Source organism: Polyodon spathula, chromosome 2 (assembly GCF_017654505.1).
Source record: "Polyodon spathula isolate WHYD16114869_AA chromosome 2, ASM1765450v1, whole genome shotgun sequence".
Taxonomy (NCBI): Eukaryota; Metazoa; Chordata; class Actinopteri; order Acipenseriformes; family Polyodontidae; genus Polyodon; species Polyodon spathula.
The window spans coordinates 105,516,105-105,540,853 of record NC_054535.1 but is presented as its reverse complement, the minus strand read 5'-3'; the positions used below and the strand labels follow the sequence as shown (position 1 = coordinate 105,540,853).

General features: G+C 41.6%; 1 protein-coding gene across 1 annotated transcript; it reads right to left on the bottom strand.

Moving 5' to 3' along the window:
• Positions 1–886: 886 nt before the first annotated feature.
• On the bottom strand, positions 887–24,657 carry dhfr (dihydrofolate reductase). Its single transcript, XM_041238153.1, has 6 exons — positions 24,536–24,657; positions 24,194–24,243; positions 21,999–22,104; positions 20,610–20,736; positions 2,682–2,797; positions 887–1,667 (listed from the first exon to the last, which is right to left on the bottom strand). Exons 1-6 carry the CDS (start codon positions 24,625–24,627, stop codon positions 1,583–1,585), a joined length of 576 nt encoding a protein of 191 aa, XP_041094087.1. The 5' UTR covers positions 24,628–24,657; the 3' UTR covers positions 887–1,582.
• Between the last annotated feature and the right edge of the window lie 92 nt (positions 24,658–24,749).

Sequence of the window (24,749 nt, the reverse complement as noted above, 5' to 3'; positions counted from 1 at the left end):
AATGGGAACGTTATTTTGATTTATCGGTTGGTTGGTACAGCCTCACTGAGACGAAGTCGGTGATGAGGTTTGTGTTCATTAACTAGAGGAGCAGTGTGCAGCCTTGGTATCTTACACGGGTAAAGCTGTAAACTCTGTACAGGTGTAAATATTTTCTGACAATTATACTGTAATTACCTGTAGATAGCAAGAGCAATGCTCCATTTTAAACTGTAATCTTGTTTTAAATCCCGCAAGCGTGTTACAATCCTCCAACAGAAATGTAAGAATTTGCTGCCACTCAGTAGTTGGGGTGGGTTTAAGTATTCAGAATGAATCAATGATAGATACAAGTCAGGAAGGAGGGACATTGCCCAGCTGCACTGGAATTTTTGTAGGTTATTTTATTTATTTTTTTCACTGTGATTTCACCATGAATTGAGTAACCATTTCCAGCGTTTTCCCAGTGTTTATTGGCTATACCCAATTTTTGTATGGGTGTGTGTGTGTGTGTGTGTGTGTGTGTGTGTGTTATCGGATAAAACCGAAAATTAGAAGCCTTAATTACATATGGCAATAGAAATCCAAACTTGCCGTGCTGAGAGTTTCATTCTGTGTGTGTAAAGATACTTCCGGTGCGACCCTTTTTCTTTCAGGAGGTCTGTGTTTATGGTGGAGTCCACAGACTGTATGCAATGCAGAACTAGGCCATGCATTCCCTATTGGTTCAGCTTTCACGGCTTGATAGATTACTCTCAAATCTCTAGGATTTTGTTTCAGTATACTGCTGATTGGATAGTCTTATTTTAACCCTGCAAATATGTACTGTGTTTCAATTTGAATGATCAGATTTGACAGACGTTTATTTAAGGCTATTTTTAACAATGCAATTTAATCGACATTAGTCACAGTATAAAGATATTTATTGTCAACTAAAAAACAAAAGAAAGTGTGCTGTCTGAATTAAACTATACAACAACCAAGACAATAGCAATGAGGACCTGTTAACTTGCTGCAGTAAGGATGCCCATGTGGTGTTGGAGGTGGCCACTTTCAATCCTCACACATTAACAGAATCAGTTTGCATTTTAGGACAGTAACACAGCTAGAGGAACAGTACGGAGTACACACAGTAAACACAGTTGGTGCCAGCATCAGGTTCAGATTGGACTTCAGACTACACTAACAGCAAATGTTCCATAAAATACAGCTACTGAAAGAGTCATTTGGTATAGGTGTGAAATATCAATTAGTAATGAGTTTCTGTTGTTCAGATCCACTTTGTATCATGTTGTGTTTTATTCATCCTGGTGTCTTTTTTAAACTCTTTTAAAAAGCCCCTCTGTGGCCTCAACACAGCTCTCACAATCATGTCTAACCTCTGAGTACAGCTGGTACCCCAGACTGTACCCACTAACCTGTTCCCAGGCTCAGGCATGTTACCCACATTACTGGGATGTGTTACATTGGTGGACTGCTATTATCTGTGCTCTTTAGGGGACGTTTTCATTTAAAAAAACAGATTGCATGATGATTCCAGATGACTAGCGTTAAAACTGTCTATACAGAAGAACCTAAGAAACGATTACAGTATTTAAACATATCATTCTGAGACGGTGTTTTCATAGACTTCAAATTTATATTGAATCCCGTTTTCTTCCTGAATTTCTGTGGGGACCCCTGGAAACCTGCAGGAAAAGAAAGAATGGCGCAGTGTGTCTTGTGAAGGTAACGCACACAGAGATCTTAATGCCAACCATTAACACCCGCAATGCAGTTCCACACCCACAGCCCACCCTGGCACAGACAGTGGCAGCAGCCTTACCAATAGGAACGATCATGAGAACTGGGAAGAGACGCTTCATTACATGATGAACTTGAAGAAAATGAGCTGGAAATAATGCTGAAGGGGAGACAGTGAGCTGTACGAAGCACCAGCAATTAAACTGAGCGCTGGGCTATTTGTAGCACACCTTCCTTTCTTTCTTTTCCATCCATGTCTTTGGAAGCTACAAGCAACTCTGTGCTGGTAAAGAATTATTTTCACACTCAGTGTGGTATTACCTATATATGCTTTTTTTTTTCTTCCCCATTTGAAAAACTTACTTGGTGCTATATACCAGGATGAAGGTTTCTCAATGTGCTTGTGTTACTTCCAGGCAGTTCCACAGATTGCTTGTTTCACCACAGCAGTGACATCATCAAGGTCAAAGCACTTTACTGGCTGCAAGTTATTTCAGCCAATAGGGAAAGCAGCTGGTTGGTGACAGTGAATAAGGGGTTGACCAGGACTCGGCCAGTTGTGCTCTCCAGGTGAAATGACAAAGGAAATGCTGGACTACCAGAAAGCAATGCTTGTGTAAAAAGCTTTCTTTAACCTAGCATGGTGACAGGTGTACTTTTTAAAAGGAAAGCGCATGTCTGCTACAGCACATGCCCCTTTTCAAACTGCAGGTTAGACACACAGTATCTAGTGAACATCAGTGCACCATCAGTGCAATTATTTTTAAGCTACGTTGAATTACTACAAATGAATTCAATATTCATCCAATTCAGATCCAATTTTGCGTTGATTGGGGATCAATGTTGTGTTAATTAAACCAAGATACATATTGCTCTTCACTCACTTTGTTTACTGGCCCTTCGAAGGTGAACGTTTCTGAAAAGAAAGAAAGGAAATGAAAGTAGTCGATCTGACTTACTCTGGCAGAAGCTTGTATTTATCCAGATTGATCTCCGGTAGAAATGTGTCACATTCAAACTCCTGAAGTATTCGGGTCACAAACAGCCTGTGCCTGGCTGTGCTGTCCATGACTTCCTAAGAAAGAAAAAAACACACCACCACCAAACAAATCAAAATGTGTGGATGTCAAATGAGTCTGGTGCTCAAAAAAAGGTGCCAAATTAACAAAACAATGAATCCCAAGGGAGCTGGCATGGCACAGGTACACAACGCCCCACAAAGGATCCCAGCATGCCTCTCTGCTCCTGGTGTTTATGATGTTGTGGTGTTGGAATTGTGATTCGGACACTTGTCTGAAATAATTGTATTTATTTTTCTTTAGCAGGAAGGACAGGACAGATTTAGGTGTACAGTGTACAGGCAACAAGTGCAGGTGTGTCTTATTAAACTTATTACTTACATAAAGGGAAGTAATGTTAAAACTGTACAATGCACTAGTAAGACCTCGTCTAGAATATTGTGTTCAGTTCTGGTCGCCTCACTACAAAAAGGATACGGCTGCTCTAGAAAGAGTGCAAAGAAGGTTGACCAGAGTTATTCTGGGTTTAAAAGGCATGTCATATTTAGACAGGCTAAAATAATTTAATCTATTCAGTCTTGAACAAAAAGACTATACAGCGATCTGATTCAAGCATTCAAAAGGTACTGACAATGTCGACCCAAGGGACTTTTTTGACCTGAAAAAACAATCAAGGACCAGGGGTCACAAATGGAGATTAGATAAAGGGGCATTCAGAACAGAAAATAGGCACTTTTTTACACAAAGAATTGTGAGGGTCTGGAACCAACTCCCCAGTAATGTTGTTGAAGCTGACACCCTGGGATCCTTCAAGAAGCTGCTTGATGAGATTCTGGGATCAATAAGCTACTAACAACCAAACGAGCAAGATGGGCCGAATGGCCTCCTCTCGTTTGTAAACCTTCCTATGTTCTTATGTATAGTGAAACCAGGAATGGATCAAACTATTCCCTCTTTTCCACTTTACAACCGAGCCACACTGGTGCCACTTCGAGCCATCCCAGCGCTGTTTAGAAGCCTGGTTGTTTTTCCTCTGCCCGAGCCGTGCAGCTGATGTCACACACAATGAACGCGTCGAATCACATGTAGATGAAGCAGTGTTAAGACGCACTGTATTCAAGGTGAGAATGGTAGACAGAGGTTGTGGATGTTTTTCTGTTTTTGTTCTTCACATGTCACTGAATACAGCTGAACTGCAACAACGGGCTGATTACGCAAATAGGAGAAAATGCTTCTCAGAAAGAGCAGTCATTTGGATCTGATGAGCAAGATACCCGGCCTAGACGCGGCAATGTGATGACGGAAATCATGAACTTGGCCCTGGCCCTGCTCAGCTCCGAGACACATTCAGATGTGTTGTGAGGCCAGAGTTTCACGGTTTCATTCTTACTCGGCTCCACAAACAGCCAGCAACGTGAGGCCTGGGACCTGCATGGCTTGGACATGCCAGTGGAAAATGGGTATTACTGCCATCCCTGACGGGTCTACAAAGTGGAGTTTGGTCAAATTGGGAACGGGGCTATGTAGGAATGAGAAAAACTATTACTAATAAACATGTCAGAACATAAGGGCTTTTGGACTGGAAGAAGGGAGGCAATGCATACAGTAATAATAAGAACATTCATTATTATTGTCCATTTTCTATTTTCCATGAATAAATCACAAAAGTGAAAAGCCCTCAATTCAGAAATAGCTGTTTACAGGTGGATAAAAGCAAATGCCATAAGTGACTAAGGTGAGGAAAGGTTAAAAGCCATTTTTAATCCACAGCAACAGTATGTCACCATGGAGATGAAAGCAATCTCAGCAAGGCTCACAGAGAATTCCAAGAATTCGGGGATTTGTTTGTGTTCTGCTGATGTTAATCATTTGCAGTGTAAGAATACTCAAATAAAAAGAGAGGCAACTGATTACCACATGAAAGGACAGGGGTCCCCACTGAGCCCATTCTGGGAAGTGCTTTCTGTCCTTCTGAACTGTGCAGGCTGCTGAACAGAGTGGCAAGGAATTTGTCTAAGGCTGCACCTCTACATTAAATTAAATGTTTTAACCCTTTGTGTAAACAGTCATTCATTTTTTTCACAGAAAAAGTAGACCTGATTTAGTATTTAAAGCTATCTTTATATTTCACTGTTGTAATTTTGCAAGTTTTACATTCATTTTACAGCATTACAATTACAAGATCAAGATGCTATTAATGACTAAGCGTTTGAGGAAAGAAAATCTAATAAAGATTTAGTAAGCAATGTACACTTCCCCAGAAAGGGTTAATGCTACACGTTATATTTCAGGAGGAGTATCTAGCGATGGGAATTAGCAGTTTACACGTTTAAATGTAGGCCGTGTTAAACGCTGCGTTGTGGTCAGGTGTGGGGTAAAGTCCTGGATGGGCGGTAAGGCAGGCCTCAAATTCTTCGAAGCCCCTATTCATTATGAAATATGCGTGTGGTTATGGGTTACAAGAAAATGCTGTCCACATGGTTTTAAAATGGGGGACATTAATTAAAATGGACCACCTTAAAAATGTAACTGTTACAGGTGTTACCGTGTTGAGCAAAATCTGTGTTCCGAGTCTTTCTCCCTTACAATACTGTGTGGAAGGTCCCGGAAGTGGCACAGCTACCCACTTTGCCACAACGTTTAACTGTTGTTATAAATATGCAGGCCAACTATACAGTAGGAAGGTGTTAGCCTTACTGTTTACACAGCAGCAAGAATACAGGGAAGCACACTTCTCCATGTACAATTAAACGCTGTACACAAATGCAGGTTGCTGCAATTTATAAAACAGTGGCCGAGGGCTTCTTAGGATGGCTTTTGTGATTGGTTAGAAACATTCCCAATATGTCAACGTTTAAACTTTTTTAAAAACATGCTTAACACTGCAATTTAAATGCTTAGGAAATTAATTAAAAACAGAAACACCCCTTCGTACATTAATACGGACCTGGCACCGGTCATGCATACTGCAAACGTGTACCAAGGAGCGCCTGTATATACATACTAAACACATACAGCTCTGAACGCCCCTTCATTGCTTGGAGCCGTTCACTTGTCTTAACTTGGTGGGAAGGCTGTGCAGTGCATTTTCCTCCTCGGTTCCTCTGTGGCGCACACAGCCAGGCAAGCCTGACAGACGCAAGGCTCTTTATAGACTCACAGGACACCATCTCATTCCGAAATGACCTTTGCAATGAAGGATGGGGGGCAACTCAGGACTACACAGTTCTTCATTTTTCTGATAAGGATGTTTAATATCCTGAACCAATTTCATGTCAGACAGAGTGAGAGAGACACAAATCGTTCACCTCATCCAAACTCACAAACAAACACAAAGACAAGGAACCTTGAAAACAGGACATGTGATATTTTAACCCTAAAGCTCAATTTTATACTAATCCATGGAGGTAAAAAACGATATGACCTTTTATTCCCAGTAATAAAATGTTCTCCAGAAATGTTGGTCACGTGACCTCAACATGGCAGCCGTATTAGGACAGAAGGCAGTTTAACAACACAGTAAGCATATAGGGTGTTTATAATCCTATGGAAAGTCACTACTACTTTGGCAGTGTAGTTTTGTAAAATGGCTGCCACTTCATCTTTCTTGCATGGTACTCACAATCAAACTACCGACAGAATCACAGAGTACAGCTGTGTTCCAAGTATGAAGCCAGTAATCCAGAGTAATAGGTCATTATTGTCTGGAAACCACAAAGTCAAGTGAAGGGTACAGTTAAAAGTTTCTAGGACACTGAAATATGAAATGGTTTATGAGATATAAGGTTACAGGATCTTTATTAAATGTTGTTTATTTTAGGGTTACAGGATGGAGAAAGTCTGTGTACGAGGGTAGAAGTAGAAGAGAGTAGAAGTGAGCGGACTGAGGTTGAAAGCAGAAGTCTGTTTACGAGCTGCGAGTGCTGATATCGCCCACGGAGACAAGTCTTATAAATCTATTATATACTGCTTTACTACTAATGTAAGTTTTCTGTTAATTGGCTGAAGTACAGGGTCGATTGTGATGTCAGTTATGAATGGAATTTTTAGTAGAATGGAATTCGAAAAGGTGCCTCAGGTATGACTTTTTAAAGCATGTGACTTCAACGGTGCCGATATGGAGAACACAGCACGGTGAGAACTGAAAGTGGCACGGATGAGGTCCGTGATGTGTCGTGGAATGCAGAAGGCGAAATATGCGCTCTGATTAGCTGAGCAGTCTGTAAGAGCAGTTACAGTGGCGTTGCCAGTAAAGTGAACGTACTTTGCTCCTGTTGCTGGGGACCACGGGCAGACCGTGCAGATGCAGTGAAAGGGTTACTAATCCCTGCGCTGCCTGTAACAGAGATGACAAAATCCAAGCCCTTCTCCTAGATGAAAAACAAAGCTAGTTTTCACACTCCTCCATTTAAAAGATCTGAACAGCAGAGGAACCGAACACCACTCAAAATCGCACATCTGCTTCTTTGCGGACCTCTGTGTTCAGCCTCAAAAGGTGAACCCCAAGGAAGGCCAATGAATGGGCCGGTTACACAGAGCACCCATACTGTAGATTTAGTATTTCAAACAACTCCACTTCACCACCTTTGTTTTATTATTCCATTACGAGCTTGTCACCTACGGTTTGTATCCCAGTTAGTTTTGTTAAAAAAAAAAAAAAAAGATAACATTAAAATGACAGTGATTCTGTTCCTTTTGAATGAATATCATACTTCCAGTTAAAAGGAAAGAGTCCGAACCACACTGAGATTGCAATAGACAGCCCAAACGAAGCCCATGTGACTAGGCCCTTACTGACTGCAATAACTTATATTTCTGACCGATCTGCTTTTACTGCCGGGATGTAAAGCAGCAGCCTCACAAGATGAATCACCCCGAGTCACACAGTCAGTAAGTGCTCACATCAGGGACTATACTCACGCAAATTCAATTTCGAGCTCCTAACAAGCGGTGCGGTGGGGGAATTAGGGTTACTATAGCAACACTCTTCTAATCAGCAAGTTTCCAAAAGGAGAAAAGCAGCATCGCATTGGATTGATTGATGCCACAGCATATTCCTAGCGTCACAGGTGCACTCGCTGCTGCTCAAGAGGCAACTTACTGTGAGTTTCTCCATGACCTTTTCACTTCAAAAGGGACCACCCAGGCTGCTGGGTTTCAGACTGTTTCCAATGGCAGGTGGTTATGCTGGTCTGGCTGCTTTAAAATGGCACTGCATTCGCTGTGTGTCGTGCGATGCATCAGCAGTTTAAAGATCCAGACTTTAACCCCAATGTTTACACTGTTCCAGCAGCTGGAGGGAATCCTGCGCTCTAATCAAGAGCTTTCAATGAAGAACTTGCATTTCCAGCATCCTTTGCAAGCAACAAGCAGCCGCTATGTCTCCTGGGAGTCGCTGTACTATCAGGGAGTCGCTGTACTATCAGTTAATATGTGGTGTGCAGGGTGTCTCTTATTGTACAAGTAGTATTCCGCGTTTTTGTTTTTTTATCTTTAAAAACATTTTCCGGGAATTTTTACTTTACATATATTTAAATAGGGATAAAACCGGTAAAAAACTGTTTTTAATTGAAACATCTGTAAAATTTTGGGGAAAAAAATCTCAGTATACACACTTTACATGTGGAATATGATGCGTAGCAGTTCTGGTCTCTGATTAATAATGTCCCTGGCGTGTATGATGAAGCAGAATCCGTGCAAGTTGAAGCCACATTTTCCCAAGTTAACTGGAACTTTATGAACGTTTGCTGTGCTGATGGAAACAGTACAGAATGTATGAACATGACATCAGCACAAAACAAGCCAGATTAATTTGGCTTGAAATCATAAAAATTAAATAAAATTGACAGAACTGGGCGGTGCAAGCCATCGGGAGATGCGTCAAAAATCACACTGGACATCTCCATCAATGCTTTCCAAGTAAGTTTTATTTGATCCTCTGACATCTTAACATCTGCTGTATCCTAGGATACAGTGTAGGGTTGCTTATTACAATGTCAGAGTCAAAATAAAACAGCATCTTAATCAAATTATTGTGTATTTCCTAGAAAATAGTACTGGGGTAATATTGAATAATAGACAAAAATTGGGTATAAATCAGTAAAAACTGACGTCCAGTTAAAAAAACAATCTTGTAAGTTTTTGGTAAAATTCAGAATAAACAGGAAACGCTGAACACTATGTATAAGATATGTCATCTGGCGCAGATTCAGGTGAGAGGATCTCAGAGTGAAGGTTCATTTCTAAATTACTCAAATGAACATTGTAATATTTTTATTTTATTTTTGTAAACCATCACTTTTACCAGGAATTTGACACACAAAGTAAACAGTAATCTGTAATATTTTCTCTATTAATACATTTGCTTAAATAAATAAATAAAATAATTGTACATTGCAAATCGTACAGGAATCAACCAGGCAATTCATTGTTAGCATTCACAGTATCCACGTCTTTCCACAGAAAAGGTTCTTAGAAGTCCCCTTCAAAGAGTGTCTACCCCCTCACTCCAACGCAACAGGGCTCTTTGAACGGAGATTTTAAAGAGCGAAGGCCTTTAATATTTACATGCTGTGTGGCAACCAGAGTCACACGGTAACCTTTCCTTCTGTCAGCCCCTCCCCTGGAGAAGGCTAAATCAATGAGCTTGCTGGCAAGGTAGAGCACAGAGCTGTCTGCCATTTTAATACACCCCACAGAGTCATTTTCTACAACACCCATTCTGTTGCCTTTAATCTGAGAATAAGAATAAATAATGTTAATTTGTGTTCAACTAGAAAAGTGCTTACGCTTCTGCAGTCTACAGGAAACACTCTGCAAGTTGCAGGGCTGGATTAGGCTTCAATACCCCTTTTCCACCGGCACATCAGAGCCTGGGGCTCTCACGGTACGGGTGCTTCTCTACTGGCTATTTGCCAAGCCGAGTGGGAACCAAACCGTGAAACTCCAGCCTCACAAGACTGGCTCGGAGCTCGGGGTCAAGGGAGGGGTGTGTTCCGACTACATTTTTTATCCTTCCCTCGGGATGTATAGTTATTGGATATTTATTGTTTTGAAAAAAGAGTAAAAGGGTGTAATCATGTTTAATGACAGTCATTAACAGACAAACACCAGCGCTACCTGCAGAATATGGTTTCTTCCTTTCTCTTGCTGCATACAGTATGCTTGCCTCAGATTCGGGGGTGTTAAATAAGTCCCATGTGTAAAGAGCTGTGGTATGGTTTTATTACAAAGCCAGTGCACAACACTCACACAGAGAACAAAAAAAAGTGTCCATGAGAAATAAAGCTTGCATCTCTGGAAGTTAAAATGAATCATCGTTTTTAGTCAATAATTGACAAGTAAAAATTGTATGTGTCAATTAGTGTTGGACAAAATTTTTCAAGCTTGTAAACAGGCACATCACTGCAGAACGAATACAGTTTGAAATCCATGAACAGTTCAGGACTGACGTTAAAGAAACCAATCTAGAAAGAAGGGCTTCACATCAGACTGTATTATATTTCAGAAAAACAGTTTGAAAAAACACTCTGAAACAAAAACGCAACAGTTAAAGCTTTGGGTAAAACGAAGACCATATTTTGGGGGTTAAGAGTGAAAAATAACACAAGCCAAAGAAGGGGTGAGCTCCAAAATTCCAATGCATTTTTTTTGTTGGGACTAAAAAATAAAGAAAGGGGGTGGGGGTAAACAGCGGACACCTCTGTGGACTGCAGCGGCTGCTAATTTTAGTGAATGGAAATGCAATTTTGGCAGAAGAACAACATCAAAGTCTCCAGTGACCTTACTGCTTATCAAAGGGCACTTTAATCGTGTTTTGTGGTGGAGAGATTTAATAAAAAAAAAAAAAAGGAATTGGAGGTGCGTAACCAGCTGGCACGAAACAAGAAGCCGGCAATAAAAGCCACATCCACAGCAGAACAGTGCAAATCTTGCCTTTGCTACAAAGTGCTCTGAAAACGGATTTCGAACCCAAGCAAAATGCTACAATTAATTTGCAGAGACAAATGCTCGTTTGTCACATCTTTAACTTCCAGAACCAACATTCCAAAATCCATAATGACAGAAGAATGTCGGGAACATAGTCACATCATCTGTAATCATACAGCTACTCCAAAGCAAGTTTTTAAGAAAAGCTCTATACTTTTTCATGAGCGATGACCGAGCGTTGCGTGGAGGAGAGAGGGCTTAGGTCGGCCAGGGTGTCCTCGCTCACCGTGCACCAGCGACCCATGTAGTCTAGCCGGGCACCTGCCGGCTTGCCTGTAAGCTGCCCAGAGCTGCATTGTTCTCCGACGCTGTAGCTCTGAGGTGGCTGCATGGTGAGCCTGCAGTGTGTAAAGAAGCAGGCAGCTGACAGCACACGCTTTGGAGGACAGCGTGTGCTCATCGTCAGCCCTCCTGACTCAGCGCAGGGGTGGTAGCGGTGAACGGAGCCTAAAAATAATTGTACATTCTAAATTGGGAGAAAATAATAAAAATATAATTGCCGATTACTAAATAAAAAATAATAAAAGTTGCTTGTTCAAACATCTCATCTCTTCACATAGCACATGAGTCATGAGTTCCGTGGCTGAACTTTTATGGAGATAACTATTTTTCCTGCAGCTCTTTTGGCATTACTTTTGCAGCAAGTGCTTTCCTGTGAATACAACAATGACGCAATGCACAGCGTGGCGCACCAGCCTTTATGCAAGCTGCAAATCCACTTTTGCATCCACTCATGGCTTTTTCCCAGCTCCTCAGAAGTAGTTCTCAGTGGGGCAGAGTGGCAAAATAAAGTCCTCTTTAATCGCTGATGTACTGAACATAAAGCATTACTTGGGCTGCAGTGGCGCTGTCAGCACTCGTCGATTTGAAGCGCGTTGCCTCGCTGCTTCAGCAAGCTGCTCTTGTCAAATTTTTAGATTATGAAACAGAGACTAACAGAAGTAGATTGTAGTAAAATAGAGAAAACTTCCACAGAAAAAGGATGGCCCAAAAATGTAGTACTAGAGGCGCAAAACAATTACATCCTTACAGTAGACAAATCTAAACGTAAAACTAAATGGCCAAAATGGTTTAAAAGATACATTTAAAAAAAATATTCAGCGAAAAAAGACACTTTACAGAGCATTAAAAAGGGACCAAAAAGAAAGTACACAGAAAGAATACACGGAACTGCAAACACAAGTCAAAAAGGAAGTTAGAAAGGCCAAGAGAGAAATAGAAATGAAAATTGCTAAGGGGGCTAAAACCAATTCCAAAATGTTTTTCCAATATTACAACAGCAAGAGAACATTCAAAGAGGAGGTTAAATGTCTAAGAGATACAAATGGCAAAATCATAAATGAAGAAAAACAAAATAGCAAATATATTAAATGATTACTTTTCACAAGTTTTTACAAAGGAGGATATGGACAGCATGCCCCACATGTCAACCAGTTCCTATCCAGTTTTAAATAACTTTAACATAACCGAGGCAGAAGTGTTAAAGGGACTAGGGGCTCTTAAAATAAACAAATCCCCTGGGCCGGATGAGATCCTCCCAATAGTACTCAAAGAAATGAAAGAAGTTATTTACAAACCGCTAACCAAGATCATGCAGCAGTCTCTTGACACAGGGGTGGTACCGACAGACTGGAAAATTGCAAATGTAATACCGATCCACAAAAAGGGAAACAAAACTGAACCAGGTAACTACAGACCAGTAAGCCTGACTTCTATTATATGCAAACTTATGGAAACTATAATAAGATGCAAAATGGAAAATTACCTATATGGTAACAGGGTCCTGGGAGACAGTCAACGTGGTTTTAGGAAAGGGAGATCGTGTCTAACTAACTTGCTTGATTTTTTTGAGGATGCAACATCGATACTGGATAATTGCAAAGCATATGACATGGTTTATTTAGAGTTCCAGAAAGCTTTTGACAAAGTCCCGCACAAAAGATTAATTCTCAAACTGAACGCAGTTGGGATTCAAGGAAACGCATGTACATGGATTAGGGAGTGGTTAACATGTAGAAAACAGAAAGTACTGATTAGAGGAGAAACCTCAGAATGGAGTGTGGTAACCAGTGGAGTACCACAGGGATCAGTATTAGGTCCTCTGCTATTTCTAATCTACATTAATGATTTAGATTCAGGTATAGTAAGCAAACTTGTTAAATTTGCAGATGACACAAAAATAGGAGGAGTGGCAAACACTGTTGCAGCAGCAAAGGTCATTCAAAATGATCTAGACAAGATTCAGAACTGGGCAGACACATGGCAAATTACATTTAATAGAGAAAAGTGTAAGGTACTGCACACAGGAAATAAAAATGTGCATTATAAATATCAAATGGTAGATACAGAAATTAAAGAAAGACTCTATGAAAAAGACCTAGGAGTTTTTCTTGACTCAGAAATGTCTTCATCTAGACAATGTGGGGAAGCTATAAAAAAAAAAAAGGCCAACAAGATGCTTGGATACATTGTGAAAAGTGCTGAATTTAAATCAAGGGAAGTAATGTTAAAACTGTACAATGCATCAGTAAGACCTCATCTTGAATATTGTGTTCAGTTCTGGTCACCTCACTACAAAAAGGATATTGCTGCTCTAGAAAGAGTGCAAAGAAGAGCGACCAGAATTATTCCGGGTTTAAAAGGCATGTCATATGCAGACAGGCTAAAAGAATTGAATCTATTCAGTCTTGAACAAAGAAGACTACGTGGCTACCTGATTCAAGCATTCAAAATTCTAAAAGGTGTTGACAATGTCGACCCAAGGGACTTTTTCGACCTGAAAAAAGAAACAAGGACCAGGGGTCACAAATGGAGATTAGACAAAGGGGCATTCAGAACAGAAAATAGGAGGCACTTTTTTTACACAGAGAATCGTGAGGGTCTGGAATCAACTTCCCAGTAATGTTGTTGAAGCCGACACCCTGGGATCCTTCAAGAAGCTGCTTGATGAGATTCTGGGATCAATAAGCTACTAACAACCAAGCAAGCAAAATGGGCCGAATGGCCTCCTCTCGTTTGTAAACTTTCTTATGTTCTTAAATAGTGGAATGAGAATTAACTGATCAGCAACTTTCCTTCCACATACTATCAATGCCATTTCAACCGCTGCTGGCAGCACAAGATCTTCACCAATTGTATGAGGTTTACCACTTCTTGCTATTTGATAGGAGATAGTGTACAATGCTTCATGCTCTGGCAGGAGAAGCACTGCTTTCTTCAATTAACCTCTGTCTTTTGAGTTGAAAGAGCTTTCGTTCGACAAAATCTTGTGGCTTATCTTTGAGGGCAGGATGTTTGGTCTCCAGACAGCATTTTATTTAGTTTTGTTTCATGCTATCACTCCATTCTTTCCTACTGTTTGCTGTTAAGGTTAACACAACCGAACACTAGCGTGAACAAACAACATCCAAGTCACATTCACACGTCAGTCTGGCTGCTAGGGGACGATAGCATCTGAGTCACATTCACACGTCAGTCTGAGCGCTAGGGGACGATAGCATCCGAGTCACATTCACACGTCAGTCTGGGCGCTAGGGGACGATAGCATCCGAGTCACATTCACACGTCAGTCTGAGCGCTAGGGGACGATAGCATCCGAGTCACATTCACACGTCAGTCTGGGCGCTAGGGGACGATAGCATCCGAGTCACATTCACACGTCAGTCTGGGCGCTAGGGGACGATAGCATCCGAGTCACATTCACATGTCAGTCTGGGCGCTAGGGGACGATAGCATCCGAGTCACATTCACACGTCAGTCTGGGCGCTAGGGGACGATAGCATCCGAGTCACATTCACACGTCAGTCTGGGCGCTAGGGGACGATAGCATCCGAGTCACATTCACACGTCAGTCTGGGCGCTAGGGGACGATAGCATCCGAGTCACATTCACACGTCAGTCTGGGCGCTAGGGGACGATAGCATCCGAGTCACATTCACACGTCAGTCTGGGCGCTAGGGGACGATAGCATCCGAGTCACATTCACACGTCAGTCTGGGCGCTAGGGGACGATAGCATCCGAGTCACATTCACACGTCAGTCTGGGCGCTAGGGGACGATAGCATCCGAGTCACATTCACACGTCAGTCTGGGCGCTAGGGGACGATAGCATCCGAGTCACATTCACACGTCAGTCTGGGCGCTAGGGGACGATAGCATCCGAGTCACATTCACACGTCAGTCTGGGCGCTAGGGGACGATAGCATCCGAGTCACATTCACACGTCAGTCTGGGCGCTAGGGGACGATAGCATCCGAGTCACATTCACACGTCAGTCTGGGCGCTAGGGGACGATAGCATCCGAGTCACATTCACACGTCAGTCTGGGCGCTAGGGGACGATAGCATCCGAGTCACATTCACACGTCAGTCTGGGCGCTAGGGGACGATAGCATCCGAGTCACATTCACACGTCAGTCTGGGCGCTAGGGGACGATAGCATCCGAGTCACATTCACACGTCAGTCTGGGCGCTAGGGGACGATAGCATCCGAGTCACATTCACACGTCAGTCTGGGCGCTAGGGGACGATAGCATCCGAGTCACATTCACACGTCAGTCTGGGCGCTAGGGGACGATAGCATCCGAGTCACATTCACACGTCAGTCTGGGCGCTAGGGGACGATAGCATCCGAGTCACATTCACACGTCAGTCTGGGCGCTAGGGGACGATAGCATCCGAGTCACATTCACACGTCAGTCTGGGCGCTAGGGGACGATAGCATCCGAGTCACATTCACACGTCAGTGGGCGCTAGGGGACGATGGAGTCACATTCACACGTCAGTCTGGGCGCTAGGGGTGATAACATATGAGTCACATTCGCACGTTGGTTTGGGCGCTAGGGGGCAATGGAATATTGTTCAATGAAGCTTTGGTACGACGCACCTTGTTTTACAATCACCAAGAAATCTGAAACAAATATTTACCAGTCTGGACTTGCGCCCTCCCTGATAACCTTGTCACACCCACCTAGGAAGCATGCCCCCCAGCTTGAAAACCTCTGTTGTACAGGGACAGAAATAAGACTGATTGCAGTTTGATCCATTCCTATTTTGACTGTGTTTGAGTTTGTTCCCTATACACTGTGGCCAATGAAGCTCCTATTAAAACCAGGAATGCAAGAGGAGTCTTGCCCCCATTCCTGTGCAGCATGCTTCTTTTAACGAGTTGAGTATTCAGATTACTCCTTTGTCCTAATGTTAGTTTTGAATGTTACAGAAGTACACTGTCCCTTTTCTGAACACTTCATTTGTTTTGCAGCCTTTAATGCACTGTGCATTACCTCAAGGTTATTAATAAAGCAAGCGAATGACTGCACTGTTCACAACCCAGAAGTGCATATTGTATTTTTTGTTATAAACCCCTATTGCAAGAGCTAGATTGACAAAAATAAACTACTTTGAAAAAAATAAGTGTAAAACACAGAAACAGGGCAGCTAAACAGACCTGAGGAAGTAGAGTAGAAATGGAGGGAGGGAATGAGGGAGACTTCAGCTTTAAAAATGTCAGTAAAATCAAAACAAAGGAACAACAAGAGTGTGGTAAAAACATGCGTTGTGAAATGTCAGCAGTGATGAGGGGGGCAGATAACATGTGGCAAGCCCTGGGAATACAAAGAGATTATGCATCTGTTGATCAGAACAAAAACTGCATCTGCTCACAAGATAGCCGAGGGGTTACCCGAGAGAATGAAATACAGTGATTGCCTGAACCTCCCAGAGAATATTATACAGTGCTGTGCAGCAGGAGTAGTCAAAAACAAGGCTGAACAGTGTTCCTCCTTTAATTCCTGTTTACAGGCTACGTGCAAAACGTGTTCATGTTTCTGTTTGTGTTCAGCGCCAGTGATCTGTAAACTGTACTCTGACAGCTGTGGCAGCTTGGTTTGCTGGCAGTCATTCTGTACCCCAGCTGAAAGGTTTCTGTAAATTGACTTTTGATTTGTGTGAAGTTCAATAAAGAAAAGGTATGAAAATACAGACAGGCAATATTACCGCCTACAGACTGACACTGCTTCAGCTAGCATGACAGATTAGAGACTTGAAAATAAAGTGGATTCATTTAAAAGGGAAAAAAAAAAACTAAAACAACAGCTGAAAATGAATCAGAGATGGCCAGAGGAAAGACACACTTCTTCACAGAGAAAGTGGTAACGGTTTGGAATTAGCTACCTAGTCATGTTGTTGAGGCAGAAACACTTGGATCCTTTAAGGCCCAACTTGACAATGTTTTGAGATCAATCAGTTACTAGGAACTGGACAAACTTAGATGGGACGAATGGTCTCCTCTTGTTTTTAAATGTTGTTATATTCTTACCCAGTCTTTACCCTAAAAACAACCCCCTTTGTTTAGAACAAACCAAACTCAACAGAGTAAACTCCCCTTTCTCTATGTTCCATCATTACTCATGGCAAGCAAGGACATTTTCCCATCACCTGTAACATTTGTCAAGGTTTTTAGTAATTGTACTCAATTCAGAATGTACTAATCTGACAGGAATACATTGCATCTGGTTTGTTTCCTGCTGGAACGCCAGCAGTGAATTGTAATATTAATATAATATCTATATTTTATATAGCGCCTTCCACAGGGGACCACCATCACAAACTGCTTTACAGAGGTGGGCTGTGAACTGTGCATTATATGCAGAGTCACCTACAATAGGACATTGGTTTAACATCTCATCTGCAGGATGGAGCACAAGGAGGTGAAGTGATTTGCTCAGGGTCGCACAGTGGGTCAGTCAGTGGTAGAGGTGAGACTTGAACCGAGACCTTCTGGTTACAAGCCTAGCCCTGGACTTTAACCACGGGACCACACTGCCTCATTAACTAACTAAGCTAGGAACTAAGCTACTGTTAGTTGAGTTAGTGTAAATGGCTTCAACCTAGTGTCCCTTGCTTTAACTAAGAAATTGCAGAACTGAACCAAGCTTCCCGCTTTGGATAGAACACTTTAGAGTAGAACACAGCTGCTGTAAGACAGATCCGTGGTTGGACCGTTTAAAGTGAAAGAAAGACACTTCTGTGGTCTGATCTTCTAAAAGAATGAAGCCCTTCCTCAATGCATTCTCAAATAAATCCCCATTATGTGACCTGTCTGCAGACTCAAGTAAGGATCAGAGCTGCTGCTGCCCATTACATGGAATAAGCAGCTATAATGAAAACCTCTGCACAAATTGTTTTTTCCCCCTGGTCCTTTTGAATTGCCTGATATGTAAATTGCCCACCTGGGATCGTGAATATGCAATAAGATATTGAAGCGACAGCTGCGTCTGCTCGGATCACAGCAAATGTTTTCTTTTTCCAAAGAGCGATCTGCACAACAGTATAAACCCTTTTATCTTTTCAGTGGGCCAGATAGCTTTCTTCTAATGAACTGGCTGTTAGATAATGATTCTGCATAAAGATGAGAATAGAATAAGACAGCAGCTATAAAGTCAATTGCCCACTTTGCAATTCTGCTGAGGTAAGGAATACACAGGAGCAATGGACCATGGGCCAGGTGGAGAGTCCCAACAATGGACAACAATATGCAAGCATGACTACCATGAGTGGTGTGGCTGTACAGCTATGGCCAAAAGTTTAACATTACCTAGAATTTTAGGATCGAGACATAATAAAATTAAAATAAAAACTATATGATAATTTAGATATTTTATTTAACATCATGTAATCAAAGAAACTACAAAATTATATCACAAAAGTCTAATGGAAGCTATAATAATAGTACAGTGTTTCATGTTAGATTTAGAAATGTCAATATTTTTAGATTTTTGTCAGTTAAGTATATGGAAAACTACAAAGCAGTATGTAATTCTATATGTTATCGTAATGTTATTCAGCAGGTTTCATTCGATTCAGCTCTATAGGGTGATGCAAAACCTGTGGACATAGAGGGTTCGGAGTCGGGGTTTCATTTATTTATTTCTTTAAACAATTGTTATTTTTACTGTTTTTGTGTTCAACTTAGAATAAAAAAAGGACAAAACAAACAAGAAAAGGCCACAACATGTTATAATCAGGCCTCTTCTGCTGTTCAGAATAAGAGGGGGACGGGGGCCCTATTTTGCCATGCTTTTAACACATATACACATTTTGACATATTTCCAATGGAAAGACTTTATTGTTTCTATTATTGTTTATTGTTTAAGAAAGTATCCTTGATCTATAATGAAGGGATCTGTCTGGTTAATAACTACACTTACTTTAACACCATTTTCAATAACATTTCCTGTCAACAATGGTTACTATCAAGACCATAATGCACCACTCCACCTCCCCAGAATTGCATGCAAATGCTTTAATCTTTCACCTTAATCTGCACCAATTGCGTTACGGACCGACTGGATGAAAAGCCCTCAGTACACCTTCCAGCCCCTTGTGGAGTCCATGCCACGTCCCCAGTCAGAAGCCCAACATGTTGTTAGGCGCAGGTCCTGACAGATCGGCCATACACTGTATGTTTTGCCTGCAATATGGCTATGGTGGCTTTTGAAGTATATTTTGAAGTAGGTACTGCAGCAACAATTCCCTGCAATGGTTTATTATGTTAAGATATTACTGTCTTGTAATTAAAAGGTCAAACAACTATTTAAGTGGAACCAGGTGCCGGATCACTGTTTCATTAGACTCTTGTTAACTAATTCTTAATTGCTTAACACCTGCACATTACATACTGTACACATTCATCATTATTCAAATGCATTTTTATTTGACGATTTTAAGTATTTTCAATCCTCTAAAATATGAATTCAGTGCCAGTTAATGAACGGTGGGACTAAATAAGGTTAAGAAGGTTGATTTATAAATGGTAGTGGAAGTGCTGGACCCTCAGCAGCTTTCATGCAGCTGTCTGTGAGCTGCAATCAGCCTCTTCAGACAAGCACTATCAAGCGCATGTTCTCCTACACTACCACTGTATTACACATGGAGGTATATATGCTAGAAGGACTTTAGGAAAGAATATACACAAAATATGAATGAACAGCTGAATATGTAGTTATACTAAAAGAAACATAAGATGTTCAAAGATGTTCTGACTAGAAGTCTTTCTCAATGTCGTTGGATTTTATGAATTTATTTCAGCGTTATGAGTGTTTTACAGTTATGGATGCACCTCCAGCTGGTTAGCAGTGTATAAGGTAGATGATTCCGGTCTATTAAGTGTACTAGTGATCTAATACGTGATGCCAGCATAAACTCCCTACCATAAGTATTGGGCGTGTCACATCGAACAAGGGCATGCCCCAGACTTGCATGCAATTAACTGGACCTCTACTTCCCTATCAGATACACAGAGAAAAGGTTGCAGAACTGTGACATCATTCAAGTGGAATGCTGTCGTGCAGGGAAGGACCTATCCAAGGACATCACAATATGTAGCTCATATTCAAGGGCACAGGTGAGGTCCAGTAACTGAAATACAAGTCTGTGTTGCATGCCTGCGATGATGGAGCGGGTTAGATAAACAGTGTACAGAAACAGCCTGGAATCAGCGATCCTATTTATACTATGAGTATTTTTAACTTCCTTTAATTTGGTTTACTTGCAGTGTCCTGCGCATTCAACTAGAAAGCCTCTTGGGATTCAGTAACACCAATATAGTTTCTGATTACCTGTAACCTAGCAACCAGCAATAGTGTCATTGCCGGGTGAGTTTTTTTTTGTTTATTTTACATGTAACCTTTACCAGAAAGGGAGCATTTGAGACGAAGGAGCACCTAACTTCCAAAGGAGCCCTGAGAGAAGGCAGCAGTACAAGATTACATGGAGAAGAGGGAGAGGAGGAGGTTCAGAGCACAGGGTTTTATGTCTGGGGGGTTTCTCTTTTATTTGTTATTAGTTTTCAAGGAACACGAGTGGATAAAAAAAAAAATACCTTGTAAATGGAGCTTCCTCCTATTAGCCAGACCTGGTCTGCTCTGTCAGCTAACTCTGCCATCTCCAGCATGCTCAGAGCTGAACTGAAATCATGAGCCAGGTAGTGCGCTCCCTCCGGGGGCTCCCTGGAAATAAAATTTCAAATGAGATGGACGTTAGCAAACTCAGGCAGAAACCTCACCGTCTGCTGAAAGCCATGTTTTCGTGAGCCTAGTTTCAACACTCTTATGTTTGTAGTGTTCGAGAAATTGTTCTTTTTCATTCTTTCTTTCACCCTGGCAGTCTGAGCAGTGGCAAAGAGTCACAACAATCATGTGCCACTCATCGCTTTGTATCTGCAGCACAACAGCGCACACAATTGCCTGAAATGTTCTGTGCAGTTCTACATGCATTAGGAAACATCCTGTGTAGGTGTAGAGACCTTACTTCTCCCCTCATGCCAACAGAAAAAGAGCATGATCAGATAAGAGAAAGAGGGTTCCCTGTGTCCCTGTGCTTTTCATACAAGGGAAATCAACAGAGAAGAGAAAGAGGGTTCCCTGTGTCCCTGTGCTTTTCATACAAGGGAAATCAACAGATAAGAGAAAGAGCGTTCCCTGTGTCCCTGTGCTTTTCATACAGGGGAAATCAACAGATAAGAGAAAGAGGGTTCCCTGTGTCCCTGTGCTTTGCATACAGATAATCCTGATTTCAGAAAATATGTTTGAACCAGTCTTCCAAATGGAAGCCCTCTAGACAGGGACAGAGAACAGCATTAATGCTTGCTGACATTTCCACATCCAAACTGGCCATGGCTGCACAGTAAATGTCATTCCAGGTCAAGTGGGCTGAATTCTAGGGAGATATTTCTAGGGGTGTAACGATTAATCAAGACACTTTCTTTACATGATAATTCGTATCGTAAGAGAGGCATGTATCATGATACAAGACCAAAGGCACCTGGCCCAGATCCTGAGCAGGTGTTTCCTCCATCTCTGGCTGATACAAGCACAAGCGCTGGAGAAGAGGGCTCCAACTGCGGAGCGCTTGCTAAAGAAAGGATGCCTGCAAGATTTTACTACAAGCAAAGTTGGTTAATTCGTCTCTTTTAAAAGGTAATATTGTTTCCAATGTTGAGTATGTTTAGCATTATATGAGATGTGATCAATATAATGTTTGTGATGGTGCTCACATAAATTGATTAAAAGTAGGAAAACTGATCTTAAATTGCACAAGTGGGCCTACATAAGATTCCATACTTATGGAAAAAATAAGAATAATTCAATAGACAGGTTTATTTCTGCACCCCATGGTAGTAGACAGAAGGTGAAACATGTACTACAGTAAATATTTCTGCCCATCTTGTCCTTTAGGTCCTGATGTTTGAGGTTTCCTAGCTGGTACTCACTTGAGCTCCCTGCTGAGGACAATGTTGATTCGGTTCTTCAGGGGGCGGTTCCGCTCTGGGATTGAGAACCAGGTCTTCCGGCCCATAATCACAACGTTCTGCTTACCTTTGAAAAGGAAACACAACAGTCAGACATTACCTCTATCATTAAAATGGATCACTGTTCCTCCTTTAAATGTGATCAAATTGTTAGCTTTTTTGCTTGTGTTTTTTTTTTTATATACAGATAAAAAACTGTGTTTTTTTTGTAAACAGTAGAAAAGTTATACTCCACAATTATTCAGTCAGCTGTGGCAATTCCACTGTCTGAAAACAGCACAGACTGAAGCAGTGCTCAGGGTTTATGCATTTAGGACCGACTGCGTCATACTACCCAATTGCTCTACACAGAAGGCAGTGGATGTCGACAAGTTAACATCACAGAGTAGTTTGGAATTAGGTTAATTCAATTATGACTCAACTTCATTATAGACTTACTCTGTACAAAAGGGCCGATGGTATGAACTGGGCAGTTTGTATACCTTGAAAATCCAGAGCTGCACAGAGTTCATAATGTGTACGACAGTATTGTATTATCCATGTATATCTACACTAGCAATACAGTATAGTCTTATTCACTTGTATTTGTTATAACATGGTGTGACAGAGAAAGAATGAATCTTGGTTAAAAATCACCCTCCGACCTGTGAGGGCGCCATATAAGAGAAACAGAGTGCCCTGACTGGATGGTTTTGCAGTTCATTCCAGGGTCAGTCGGAGGTTTGTGTTCTGTGTGTGTTTATACTGTTTACTCTTTCAGGGCTGAACCCCGTGGTTTTAATTGTGCAGTACACATTGCTGTGTATTGCCAGTGACTTATTTACGGTCGTCAAACAACCAGGATTACAAAATAATAAAGGATTGTTTGGACCGTGAATGTTGTTGTTTGTAATCTGTTTGAGCACTGCATCACCTCTACATCTGCACACTGCAAACTGCTTTGCCACACATGGTCATTTGGAAATTTCTCTAGTATGGTCCATGTAAAATGTTTAATCTTACTGGTCACTTGAATGCTGCCTTCTGCTCTTGAAGTGAACGCAATGAAGCTAAACATTTTCTGACAGGCAAAGGTGGGGTTTGACACGTCAGGGCAGCACCCTGCTATACAGCTAAGGTTATAATCTTGTCTAATGCTCCAACTTGCGATTCCTCCCTTCCTGTAAATCTGAGAAGTATCCCCAGTCTGCTCTCTTCTGAAGCAGTGTGTTTCTGACTGCACCACATGCCTGCATTTACAGGCAAGCTATAAACCTGAGCTGCTGAGAGAAAGCGGCGGCACACTGCCATCTGGTGGAAATAACAAGAAATGGATACATACTACACAGTAAAAGTAGTTTAGATAGAATACTTACCGAAAAGTAAATACACAGACATCTCTCATTTTGCACCTGCTTGCATTAAAGAGGTGCAAACCATTTAACCTCAGTGTTCAAACATAAAAGTGTACTTTGTGATCTATATTCCAGATTTTTAAGAATTACTTAAGCAATATCTCTTTGTAGTTGAACACACTTCTGACATCCTGAAAATGAATGAAAATACATGCTGGATATAAAAGGTGTCTATAGCCCTTCTTCTATTTAAATAGCCCGCACTCGCAGGGTGCAACATTGACCACCCTCTGTGAAGGTTCAGAGAGTACATCAGGGATAGCAATAAGACTCCTTGCATAGCAGCATGTTCCATCCCTGGTTTTACTACAAATTTAATAAGACACGCCTGAGTCTGAGCTTGCAGTAAAACCTGGAATGGTGAAGCTGTTATGCAATAGGAGTCTTATTTCCATCCCATACAGTCACGATGCTCCTGAAGGTCTGCTGCAGTGGTGGTGTAGTTGATAAGAACTTAAGAACATAAGAAAGTTTACAAACGAGAGGAGGCCAGCCCATCTTGCACATGTGCTTTATAATGCTAACCTATGCTTTTCCATGCTTTCACGATGCTTTGTTAAACTTTGCTATGCTTTTACTATGACGCACTATTCTAAGGGTTGCAGCTGAAGCTGACGGAATGAGAAAGATATGGGCGGTACTATACAATCACAGTACAGTGGGAGTATGATCACCAATCCTTGACTTCCTTTCAATCAGCTGGGCAAGAGGTGTAGGGCGGAATAAAAGCAGCTACAATTAAGCCCCTGGTGTGTGCCGTACCTTCTACTGAGGGCGTCATAGTCATCCTCTGAAAATACTTAAATTCATTGCTGTAGAAGAAAGAAGAAAAACATTACAATAAACAATGTGTAACCGACAGTCATAGACACGGTAAACACGGGTGTCTGCCTGAACTAATAGTCTTTATTGTTAACACTAAGTAATGCAGACAACAGCAGGAATTAGGCTACTACAGTAGTACTAATATCTGGGTCCTTAAACAAAAATACAGCTGCAGTACTGTTGACTTACTGCTGCAAAACATGTAGCGGTATATTTGCTATGTAGAAGTACAGTAATACAAATACCACTGTATTAATAAAACTTGACTTTCCACCTTACCTAAGTCTCTTGGGATGCCAAGGCAGATTTCCATTGTTACCGATTCCCAGGTTCGGACACACGGCCACAATGCAATTTAATGAGCGAGCCATGCTCTCTGCAACACCTCTGCTCGAGATCAGCCTCGGCACAAAGCGCGCGCGCTGGGCACTTTGAACCCCGCCCCTCTTTAGGAATTCCCGCCAGCCTGTCTGTTGCACCGGAACCCTGCAAT

Excerpts from the sequence above, each read along its gene's own strand:
- dhfr (XM_041238153.1), bottom strand. The coding sequence starts at position 24,627 with ATGGCTCGCTCATTAAATTGCATTGTGGCCGTGTGTCCGAACCTGGGA. Across the intron at positions 20,737-21,998 it reads GTCCTCAGCAGGGAGCTCAA|GGAGCCCCCGGAGGGAGCGC; the intron begins GTGAGTACCAGC and ends TTTTATTTCCAG. Across the intron at positions 1,668-2,681 it reads AAATACAAGCTTCTGCCAGA|GTTTCCAGGGGTCCCCACAG; the intron begins GTAAGTCAGATC and ends CTTTTCCTGCAG.